The sequence below is a fragment of the Alligator mississippiensis genome, chromosome 4 (genome assembly GCF_030867095.1).
Source record: "Alligator mississippiensis isolate rAllMis1 chromosome 4, rAllMis1, whole genome shotgun sequence".
Classification (NCBI taxonomy): Eukaryota; Metazoa; Chordata; order Crocodylia; family Alligatoridae; genus Alligator; species Alligator mississippiensis.
Genome location: NC_081827.1, coordinates 105,308,306 through 105,320,938, shown reverse-complemented (window position 1 = coordinate 105,320,938; position 12,633 = coordinate 105,308,306). Strand labels below are relative to the sequence as shown.

The window sequence follows — 12,633 nt, the reverse complement described above, 5'->3', positions numbered from 1 at the left end:
TGCCCAAGTTGCCCTGAGGTTCCTCTCTGCCGCTGTCTCCACTGCTGTCACCGCTGCCTCTGGGCCACCCAGCAGGGCAGCAGTGGCAGTGCAGAAGAGCCACAGGGCAGCCCAGACGCAGTCTGCAGCAAGGGCCCAGCAGCAACGAAGGGAAGGGGCTGCTTTTCCCCCCCATGCCAAGCAGCAGCTTTTGCCCAGCTGCTGCTGCTCAGTGTGGGCTGGTGAGTCCAGAGCAGGCATGGGGTGGGCTGGGGCTGGGTGCATGGTTCTGGCTTGTCTGCTTCACTGTGCCAAGTCCAGAGCAGGCATGAGGTTGTGCATACAGGTCCCTGCCAGTACTATGGGGCTGGGGCCAGTGGCAGCAGCAGCTGAAAGGAGCTGCCGCTGCTTAGAAAGGAAGTCCAGATGCAGAACCACCCCAGCCCTGCTGTGCACCCAGGGGGCAGCAGGATGCACCACAGGCCAGACAATGCCTGGGCCAGGCAGGACCAAGGGACTTGCTGGGGGCTGGACAAAGTCCCTCTGTGGGCCAGATTCAGCCTGCAGGTCATGTTTTGCCAACTCTTGCATTAAGGACTACAGAGAAGCAGGGGCAACTGTTTGGATTTCCACATCTATTTTCAGGCTTTTAATGTTGCCAGCAGTGGCAGATCCAGGAGTGGTAGTTACACCCCACTTTGATTCCTGGCCCACCCAAAATTTAAAACTAACTGCCTGATAATGGCAGAATTTCTCTTCAGCCAGCAGTAATGGAATCACTTGACTTCATGGCTCATTATAATCTACCCAATTCCTTCTAAACTCTTCATTCCACGGGTGTTAACAAACCTCTCCACTTTTTAATGGCCTTGATGTTCCATTAATAAAGCTATCCTTTCTTCTGCCATTCTGCTGTCTGTTAATTGTTCCTGATAACCTAGCTCCTATTTCACAGACCTGCAGACAGCTAAAAACATTAACTCTGTGCAGTGTTTCACTGAAAGTTATTTCCACTATCAAAAAACCTCTGAAAAATGTAGACAGTTCTAATGAGAAGAGGTCTAAAGAAAACAATAACTTTATTATTTTTGCCTAGGTTGTTGAGGTTTTCTTACTTGTAACATAATATAGCACATGAATGCATATTCTAATAAATGTTTTTCCTTCCAACTTAAACTGAATAATATAGGCCTAGGCCCCTAATGTAAAGCTTCTAGTTTCTTTTTACTTGGAGAAAGATGTGTATTGTGTTATATGTGATGTGATAAGGCACTATATCTGCACCCCCTTTAAAAAAAAATCCTAAATTCACCTATGGTTGGTAGAATATTAAAGCGTCTAAATTTGGAGTCATTACCCTGTTGCTGTAGAAATGCAGAAACACCTTTTACTTTTTTTTTTTTAAGCAAGTTTCTCTACCCCTCCCCCCACACACACCTCCCCTCTTTCTTCTTTAAAAATATTTGTGGCTTCTTGAACAGGCAAACGTTTACATTGTGTTGGTTTATAGTATTCAGCACACAAAAGGAAGCCCCAGTTCTAAAAGACTGTGTAAGAAGTTTATGAAAATGCCCAGAGAAGTAGGGTGGGTGTGTATGTCATAGCATCACTTCACAAGAAGAGGCATCAATGAGGCTCTGAACCTATTTTATTTTGAAATAACCTTACCATTTTCACAGCTCTGTCAAGATCGCAGTCATTGAATATAATCAATGGGGATTTGCCGCCAAGTTCGAGAGAGACTTTCTTCAGGTTACTGACTGCACAACTATGGGAAAAGTTAAAATACTTGCATAAAATCAGCTATCTAATTAGAATATTTCCCCTATCATCAAATGTAACAAAGATGGATAGCACATCTTTTGTTCTCAAACAGATGGAAATCGAATTCAGTGTCATCTAATAAACACAAATTACTAAAAACTTATTCCCTTCTATAGTTAGCCTGTCATTTAATGCTATGTTCAAGGTATTATTTTTAAACAAATACAGGGTGCATCTACATGTGACACTACATCGCTGTAGCAATGCACTATGGTAACGTAGAATCCACAGGCAAAAACCGTGTTGCTGCAGCTATGTCGCCATAGCAATGCACTCCCTCAGTATAGTGCTACGGCGATGTGGGCTTAAAAATAACCATGCGCTGTACGCAAGGCACAGTACAGGCTGTTACTGCACCATCATTTAGTACTTCCAAGAGGAAGAACTAAATGATGGCACAGTAACAACAGCACCATAGGGGAATGTGTAGATATGCCCACTGTTTAAATTGATAGCATAAAAATATCTAAAAGTGACTACAGTACCTCTTCATAATCTGTTTGCCAATTGGAGTTGAACCAGTGAATCCAAGTTTGCGAATATCTGGATGTTCAGATAAGCGCTGTCCCACTAAACCACCTGTGCCATTGTTTGGATAAAGGAAACAGTTGGAAAATGTATATAATTCTAGTTCTGATGCAAAATAAGGTAGCTACCTGTCAACCCAACAAATTAAATATTACATAATTAAAACAACACATGCCCTCCCTTATGTTACTAGCAATGCTTCAGATTAATTAAATTAAAACCATACCAACAGGACAAATCTTCACCAGTGAGCTGAGAACTTCACTTCTAATATAACTACAGCTAGTGATACTTAACACTTGGATTAGCTGACATGAATGCTGTTTTACTAAACCTGCCTCATACAGTTAACATGGAACTAGGCTTCTTCACTAAGGAAAACTTATGTTTAATTGTAATTGTATTAGCCAACTGAACTCTTCATGATGCTGAACTTAACCTGCCTAAACTGAACAATCAGTTACAATCAGCATCATGTTAGCTAACTATATTTTCATGATTGTATTTAAACTTGCTAATATTTCTTAGCAATGACAAGCCTTTGAAAACATGTGAAGTCATATTACTGAGGGCAATAGGATTTTTATGAATCCTTTGAAAAAATGCGTATTTATTATGTAAATTTGGAGCTTTCAGTTCCGAGAATATGTATCTAATCACTATCCGCTCTGTAATCTAGACAGATCTTCAATGAATAAGGGGATAAGACCACTCAGTGTACTTTACACTGATAAGTCTACGGAGATGAAACATAAGGTTGCCAATATCAGCACAACCAAGTCCTTTACAACTTCTCATGAGCACAAATCATATCAAGTTTTATTCTGAATAAAAGAGATGAGGTCAATGTTTTACCTGAACCAGGCAGAATATTTATAACACCCTTTGGAAATCCTGCTTCAGCAGACAGCTCTGCAAACTTTAAGGCAGTCAGAGGAGTCACCTAGGGAAAGATATACTCAATAGTCAGAGTAGTTAAGTAACCCATGACATTTTTAATGCACAATGTTTTCATCATGTTACAATATACATCTTGCATTAGTTCATATTCTTGTCCACAAAGGTGGCAAAGAAAGAGTCTTTTTACGACTTTCTCTCGTAAAAAGAAATGCATCTGTTCATGTTCTCAAAGTCATGTTCCGAATGTATGTTCATCTCACTTTGCAATGTCTTCTCTCCCTCTTCTGTACCATAGCTCCACACAACAAAAAATATCAAGGGATATACATATAGTTACAATTTGGTTCTGTAATTGAGACTCCCTTACATCAGTATAGGAACACTTGTTGCTTTATATGCTTTTTATGGAATGTAACAGGTCTATCAATGGACAAAGTCTATGGGAACTTTGCCTGAATAGGGACTGGAGGATCAGACATGTACTTTGCATTTTGCCTTTTGATTTTACCTGTGCTGGTTTGAGAACTAATGTGTTGCCTGCAGCCAAGCATGCTGCACTCTTCCATGCAAGCATCATCAAAGGGTAATTCCAGGGAATAACTATTGCACAGACACTTGAGATTGGGGAAAAAAAGGAAAAAGATGATATTTTTAAACAAATTTTGAATGTAGTTTCTATTTGTTAAGGTCAAAATTCATGTACTGTCACAACAAAAAAAGACAACAATCTTACCCTATGGGTTCCTTCTTGGTGAAGGTTAGGTTATGGTTTGGGCGTGCATGGTTAATTGGGATTGTAGAGCCCTGAAGGAAAAAAAAAAAAAAAAGGGAGACATCAGATCATTCTCATTTTCCCTTTAGGATATATTTTAAGAATACACTGGTTGTCAAACACAACTCAGTCAATAAATAAAATACTGCCAGCAGAAAATGCTTCTTAAAGCCACATAACTTTCTGTAAAATTGAGTACCAGAAAAGATGCAGGAATGCTGCTGGTGTATAACCAAAGAATGATGCATCTCTGTTATGATGCTCTATATTTCAGTCAGCTTATCTGGTATTCAGAGTAGGATTCTTAGGTCCTTGTTTCCCAATGGGATATGCTTCTATTACATTTCTAGGATAATTCAAACTAGGTAAAAAAGTCTCATTCTGTCCCTCACAGTGTTGGATTCCCCGTGCTAATGTGGCCCTTTCAGACTGTATATAAAAAAAGAAAATGCTGCTTATGAGTAAGAGTACAGTTATTTCCATCTTTGCATACATGCCGAGATGTGCATTAGCTTGCCTGAATTTTGTCGCACCACCCAGCAAAGTATCGGAATGTTTGCACAGACATGCCAACATGGGTCTTCAAAGCTAAAGTGTAGACAGCTCCTGAATCAATGGTCTCAATTGTTGCTAATTCCTCTTGGTGTTTCTCCATTAGGTCTGCAAGTCTTCAACACAACAAATGAAAATAAAAGTAATGCTGGGGAATAATATTTTTAGCTATATCCTAAAAACCAGATTTAGTACTTGCAAAACACTAAACCTCACTCAGGAAATTTTCTGCGACTTCTAAGATTACAGAACTGAAGCCTTAAACTATTTGTTAACTTTACTAATGGCCTGAGCTGAACTGGGCCATATAAGCAGACGCTCTATGCTTATGAGGTATCCCAGAGACTCTGCTTAGCTAGAAAGACTTCCCTGGATGAATCAGTTTATGCATGCAGTGTCTTGCTTAGACCTTCCTTTACAACAGTAGCCCAGGTTTATCTAGTTTATTTTTTCAGCCCATGTATCTGCCTGCATTTTGTTACTATATGCCCAGTACATGTTTTCGTAAGTGATTAGGTAAGTGCTTTTCTCTTACAGTAATACATATTAAAAAGATAGATTACGTTCTATTTTCCATATGAACAAATAAATCTCATGTAAAATGTTTATAAAAGGTTAACATATATGGAGCTCTCTTTAATAATTCTGAAAGCTGGAAGTTGGCTCAGAACTGACCATAGCATTTTCTGTAGGATATAATGGAATGGATATTTCACTGAAGGAAAGAGGGAAGAGGCTCTTCCTAATAGTTGTCTAAGGATCTGAGGCTTGGAAGCCTTAATGTAGCTAACCTGCATGCCTAGGTACCGCCCCCAAAATCCAATCTGAGCAGGGTGGGTCATACAGAGGCCTTTTCTCTAACATAAAAAGGTTCAACCAATATAAAAGCACTGCAATATATGTAAATAAGAAAAATTTAAAAAATGAGCAACCCCCCCTAGTGGGGACTTGAGGTATACACAGATGTAACAGTTATATCTATACCCAAGAATTCTGTCATAAGCTGTTACAATACCATCATTATATTCACATGATTCTGTAGCGATGCAAAGGTAGCAAAACTGCACCAACTTTAATCCTGCTTCATTCAGGGATAACTCGGGGTGATTTAGCCAACTTGTATCACTGAATAATTGTGTAGACAAACAGATTGTAACAGCTGTTGTGCATTTCTGAGCACCAGCGTACGTTTGTCCATATTTTTAGCCCATACCTGCAAAAGAGGTCTTTGGCTACTAGGGCTTAATCCTGTTCCTCAGATGGAATAAGCTCTATAAGCCTTGTTACACAGTAATGTTGGGCAGGTCCTGGAGCTCTTAACCCCTGGACTGTCCTTACATTAACACCTGAAACTGGTTTTAAGTGCTTGTTAAGCAGCTCAAAGTTATGCTTCTCCAGAACAGGATTCTTTCTGATCTGTGTTAACTAGTTCATGTTACACTAAGGTGTAGCCACCCCACCTGTCTCCTGCCCTCCTCCACTGGTGCAGATTAGGCCCACTGCCCCCCCCTTCCCTCCCCAGCACCCCAAATACCTGCTCGCTTGTGGCTACCTATGGTATCTGTCTTGGGGGAGCAGGCAGGGAAGGGTTAACCAACCTGCCTGCCCAGCAGCCATTGCCATTGCTTTCTGGTTGGGCTCAGCCAGGAGAAGAGCAGTGTATGACTGATCTAAACTTGAACTAGCACTAACACTCATCAACATTTGTGCAGCTTACACTGTCATGTGTAACAAAGCCCTAGCAGTTCTTATCTGGACTTTATCCCGTAAGCTCAGGTTTATATGCATGTTTAACTCAAGATTGTTCACTCATTCACAAGGGGCTTAATTAAGATGAACCCTGTACTCCAACCTGGAGGTGACCTAAAGCTTGTCTATTTTGCAGTCTGAATGTAGCTGAGGCCCAGGTTATAGTGCTTGGCTTCCAATAGTCTTCCAATCCCTACCTGTGGTTTTATTTTCCAGCCAAAACAGATATGCCAGCAAAACTTTACCATGCAGAATAAGCCTGTAAGTGCATGTAGACTACTTTTATTTTTAAATCCTTTCCCCCCGGTTCTTTGCAACAGATGACACAGAAAAATACGGAGTTGAAAAGGACAATTGCGTGGGTCTCACGCTCACAGAGGGAATAAATGTGGGTACACAAAGTACAGCTGGGCTGTAGGGAAAAAGCAGGCCGTATACAGTGAATAGGTCTCCATCTCAAAAGGGGAGGAACCAGGACATTCTGTTTTAATGCAGAACAGAACAAGAGACACAAGATGTATGGCAGAAGAGCAGAAATGTGTTTAGCTAGCCTTATAGCTTTGACAAGAGACAAGGAATGTTCATCATATTCAGAGAAGTTTTGCTATGACTTTTCAGAGCACGTAAAAATAAATACAAGCAAACGAAATGCCACCACTCACATACCTGTATATTAATCTTCCCCTTTCTCTTGCATTCATTTTTCCCCATTCACCATTTTCAAATGCATCTTTTGCTGCTGCTACTGCCTTGTCAACATCCTCCACCGAAGCATAAGATACCTTAGCTATTATCTGTCAGATTGAAACATGGTGTCATAAAGAGTGCTTCCTTTCTTCTAAAAACGTTTACTTGGATATAAACAAGCACTTAATATTCTGATGATGATTTATCATGCCTTTATCAGTCAGGTTCAGAAAAAACTCAGAACCTACTGAAGGTAGTAGAATTGGGAGGACTGTGCATATAGTCCAATTCTGTTCCCAAACCCTGATAACAGGGAAGAGTTTCATCATACCTTTTACTTTATTTTTTAGGTACTAAATTGATGTGGTACTGAAGAAGTGGGAAAGCTTAATGCCTGGTACTGGACTATGATATAATACCTGAAAATTCTGGAGTATTTTTTGGATGTTTCACTGCCTTGGAATGGAACATCTTCCACAGATGTTCAGGTTTTTTAAGGTACCTAAACCTAATGCAGAATCACTAAGATCCGATTCCATTTCACCTTGGAAAAATCATAATTGGCTGATGCAACAAACTCTTTTGACTTCAGTGGATTTTAGTTCATTCCAGATTTTCATGTGAAATCAGAACCAAGCTTTTTATTTACTGTTTTTTCAGTTAAGAGTTGCTCAACCAAACTATGGCACTTTTTGAAAATAAAGTCATGCCTTCTGAGGCTAAGAAGCCATTTTTCTTAAAGACAACTTAAAGGGGCATTATCTAAAGCTAAATTTGGTCTAAAATGTCAAATTTATAAAGTTAAACTCTTACAAAACCAATGGTTGATATTAGTATTTCTAAGAAAAAACAATTCCAGTGATAACACTTTTGAACAAATAATCATTTCCCCCTTCTGTTTGCAAAGCTCAACATAGCACAACTAAGCTAAAGCATTCAGGCTGCTAGTAAAAACTGACCTGAAACAGACCATGAACAAATTAGCTAAATTTTACTGTTTAGACTAAGAAAAAATGCAAAAAGCTAACAAGGAGCACAAAAACTAGGAAGTAGAAAATAGTTGTTAATATTTTTTTAAATTGTAATATAAATTTATAATAAAAAAGTAATATAACATTATTTAATAAGATTATTATTATAGGATAAACATAAATACTGTGTGATTTCAATTTGGCAGTATGTTATCAGTATTTTAGATTATCAAGATACAGATTATTCAGAATAAGTGAGTATTTATCAGATGCAGAAACTACTCACTGATCCATCTGTTGGGTTTATTGTGGCATATGTTTTTCCATCTTCAGCATCCATAAACTGTCCATTTATAAAACACTGATAAGGCATCTTCACAGTCATATTGTTTACAGTTTTTGAAACCTAACAATTAAACAAAAGATTTCAATTTGCCTTGCATGTAACAGGTCAAAGTACTTTTCAATTTGGTGAAACAGTGAATTACAATGTTTAATTGCAACATGCATAGCCATTTTTCAGCCAAATATTAGGACGCATATGTGGCTGTTAATACCTCTCCATAAAACAACACTAAAAAGAAAGTGATTTTTCTTCTGCATAGGAATGTCTGAGTTAAGAGATTGATGAATTAATTTCTGTGCTTTTACCTCAACCTCCAGGATCAAATATTCATTAAGGACCAAGGTCAGTGAAGTATTTAAGTGGGTGTGATTTTTTTTTTTAATGTTTATTTAAGTATCCCCTTGAATTCTAGCAATACTGCCCAGATTCTCTGCAGCCAAACACTGCCCTGCCCTCTCAGGTTAGGGCAGTGGTCACCAACCTGTCAAGGTTGATCGTGGAGCCTCTGACAGTCGATCGCAGTCTGTCAGAGGCTGCCCAATTGGGAGCAGCAGGATGCATGTGGTTGGGCTGAGCCATGCCTCCTGACTCCCGGGCTGGGATGGGTGAGTGGGATGGGGACAGGCAGAGCAGTGGGGTGCAGGCAGGGGGTGTGCAGTAGATCCTGGGGTGCCAAAAAGTGATCTTCACCATAAAAGGGTTGGAGACCACTGGGTTAGGGCTTATGTGGACACAAGTGTGGACATTTTGTTCCCTGGGGACAACTAGAAGTGCTGCTGCCGGCTGTCCCTGGGGAACACCTGTGCCATGCACCCTCTGGTGCATGGCAGGTTAGTCTGGGTGGGGTAGGGGAGGCATGGGTCTGCACTGGGCCGGCCCCAGCAGCCTTACCAAGGGTCCGGGGGCTTCCTGGGGCTGCAGCAGCAGCAATCCTGCTGCTCAGAGCCTGATGTGCAGCCAAAGCTTGGTTCTGGTTGGCCAGGCTCCAGTTCTGAGTGACGTGCACTGTCCCCACATGCGCCACTCTGCTTTTTTTTTTGGTGTGGGTTTTTTGACCCCTAGATATCCAGGGGTCAAGACCCCACCACCTGCTGCTCCCTTGCAGCATAGATAACAGCTGAATGTATGGTATGTGGTGCTGCAGACATGTCTGTGGCACCACATACTGCATGGCTGTGTTCATCTGGATGCAGCCCTTGGTGCCATGGGCTAAGTGACTGAGGTATACTATAGCAAGGCAGTGCAGGGAGGTTTACCTACTTAATATGCACAAATCTATCCAGTGCTATTTATCTTTCAGTTCCATGAACAATGGAATTAATCAGTGACAAATAAATCAAAATGACAGAAACAAAATTTATAGCATAAAAGAAAGCAAGCAAAAGTCAATGAAACAAAACAAACACACACAAAGGCTTACATAATCTATGATTAATTCTTCTTCTTTGTCCTCTCCCCTCAATCTCCTCACAAGCATCTGAATAAAGTCTGCAAACTTAGTGGCCATATACACATCTTCATTCTGCAGTTGAAGTCCACTATACTTTTGTTTGATCTCTTCAATCATTCTTAAGATTGCAGAGAAGAAATAAATTGAATTATAAATTAAAGGCTTATTCAAACAACTAAATAATTAAAAAAGGGTTTTCTGTATACTTATTTCCCTATGTGTTATTGCTTGGTGATTGTGTCATACTAGTGACAGCCATCTGGGTTGAATAGTGTCTTCAGTTATACATACTGAATATATTCGGTATCAAGGAAAGAATTCAGCCCAATGGCTTGAAATACTCTTGGGCACATCTACCCATGCTAGTACTGCACAGCAATAAACTGCAAAGCTTATTGCTCCACAGCCTATTGCTCCCAGGAAGCTCCCAGGCACGCAATTTACACATGCGTCTGGACTGCAACACACTGAGCCGGGTCTAGACACCCACAGCTGGCAAGGGGCACTGGGGGTCAGCCTAACACCCTGAGGCTGCTCTGAACAGGCCCCAACGTGCTGCGGAGGGTCTGTCTGGGGCACGAGGGCAGACAGCTGACAGGCAGCCCCTACACTGAAGCACCCTTGTGCCCCAGTGGGTCAGTGTTTACACATGTACTGCTGCACATGAAAAACTCTGCTGAAAGTTAGTACTTGTATTTACAAGTCAACTGAGCAATACAGGTTTCATGCAGATGTACCCTTTGGTAACATTTTATGACTGAATAGCAAATGACAAATATCTGTTATACAAATATGTCACTGGGCTACCTAGTTTGGCTAGTAAGATCTGAAACACATTACATTTGGTAGACTTTTTGCATGCAAGTGATTCTAGATAAAAAGGGGCTATCGTAGGATAGTCTTGGACATTTGGATTAGAGAAAAGAATGAGGTTACCTGGCATGACCTGACACAGAATAACCTTACTTCACTTGCAAAATCAGGGCTCGGTCCTTCTTGTACAAAGGCTTACTGATACCACTAGGAGTACTCCATTGAGCTGAAGAATGAGGTTCCTCAATTTTGAAATGGCCTTTGGCAGAGAATTCTGCAAGACACATATCTAAATATATTTGCCATGGCACAGCCTTTATTGTGGCAGAACTCCCAGTGAGGAAAATGTTATTGAAGTCCAGAAGAATTCTGCTCGAGGAGTGCAGGATTGGACCCTTGAACCATCTCATATAGCTCTGTCATTCCCCTATTAGGTTTCTGAGGGTAAGGAAGTATTTTAAATTGTCACTATAAATATATTTTGTTGTGAAACTAATTTATGGGTAAAAGAAAGGAAAATCACAGATATTGTCGGTACCATCTCAACTTCACTACTACTGCAACTTCTCTATAATTGCTTTGAAACATAGTTACTTAACATACTTAGTTACCTGACAACATGCATAGAGGATGCTCCAGATTTGAAGAAGTCAGTAGAATCCTCAATTACAGGAATGTTAGTCAAAATTCCAACCCAAATGGACTAAAATAGAAAAAATAACCATGCATAATAATATAATAGTAAAAATAAACCTCTTTAACAGCAAGAGGTATAGTTTTACTGACAAGCTCATACATTTGCCAAACAATGTGTGTTTCTAAACATATCAATTTATTCAAAATATATTATTTCTAGGGTTCCTAAGATAAGAAGCCAGACGACTAAGTAGAAACAAAGAGCAGGTAGTTTACTTGCTCAGTTTCCAAGCCTATTCCACCACCTAGTTCTGTGCCCCAAACAGTTCTTTCACTCTACTTTCAGGACTGCTCTCATGAATGTTTCTCTTGCTATCTGCTGACTTTCCGGTTTTTACATAGATGGGCTTTTCAATCTCTTATCCCCTGTGTTTGCAGTCAGTCCCAAGGAAGTCCTTTGGACTGTATGGGTTAGTCTAACTCAGGCTTCCCCATGAAGTAAATTAGCTAGTAGACCTTAATACCTAAAATACTGCTTCCATTTAGCTTCAGAGGATGCTTAGTAAGCCTCAGCTATAATAAGGTCTGTGATTGTTTATAGCTCAAACATGCACTTCATGGCAGCCATTAATACCTTTCAGCATAACATTACTACCATTAAAGGATTACTTTTGTAATGTGTATTAATATATTCCACATATGCAACAAACTTTAATAAAATGAAAATAAATGTTCATGCTCACGGACCAGTCTGAGCAAGAGGGAGCAGCACCAGGTCCGTAGGGACCAATCCCCATGTGCAAGGGTGGGAGGGGATGACTTGCTCCTGGTGCCTGGGGCAGGCAGGGGTGGTGCTGGGCCCCAGGGCCCAATCCTGGAGTGTAGGGTTTGATCCAGCTGCAGACTGGCCCTACACCACTCATCTAGCCAAAAGGTTGAGCACCAGTGACTTAAAAGAAATGTCCTTTACTTTATTGTATATGCTTTATTAAAAAAAATCTTGCACAGTTAAATAAAAACTATATCTTGGCTGTAGCAAGGCAACTTTAGTGATTCTCCCTAATGTGATATCCTAATAAAAGCATTTTACAGAATTACCTTAATGTCTTCTGCCATCTTTTTTTCCTCTTCTGTTAGTTCAATAGCACTTGTTTCACCAGCAGCAAAGTATTTAGATGCAGGGATCATTTTTCCATCTTCAAACTGTAAGTTTCTCACAAGCAACTGAAAAGGGGAGGATATAATTTAAAGCATTTGCGGTAATGTGAAACATTGTAAAGGGAGGTTTTAAATATTATTGTGATGCTTCAAATAATAATGAAAAGTAAATGACTTGCAGGAAATATGCTATGATGAAGAGAACATTTAATGTTCTCTTCATTATGGCAAACTTAAGTACATTTTAAAATAAAAAAGAAACTGATGT

The 12,633-nt window shown here is 40.1% G+C and overlaps 1 protein-coding gene across 1 annotated transcript in view; it reads right to left on the bottom strand.

Annotated features, from left to right (window-relative positions):
• The window catches only part of ALDH1L2 (aldehyde dehydrogenase 1 family member L2), a 47,021-nt gene that overhangs the window by 17,018 nt on the left and 17,370 nt on the right, over positions 1-12,633 (bottom strand). Inside the window, 11 exon segments of the mRNA XM_014608339.3 lie at positions 1,648-1,747; positions 2,289-2,382; positions 3,187-3,274; positions 3,740-3,845; positions 3,965-4,035; positions 4,521-4,671; positions 6,971-7,098; positions 8,249-8,368; positions 9,729-9,876; positions 11,183-11,274; positions 12,306-12,431. Coding sequence (XP_014463825.2) covers positions 1,648-1,747; positions 2,289-2,382; positions 3,187-3,274; positions 3,740-3,845; positions 3,965-4,035; positions 4,521-4,671; positions 6,971-7,098; positions 8,249-8,368; positions 9,729-9,876; positions 11,183-11,274; positions 12,306-12,431 — 1,224 coding nt within the window.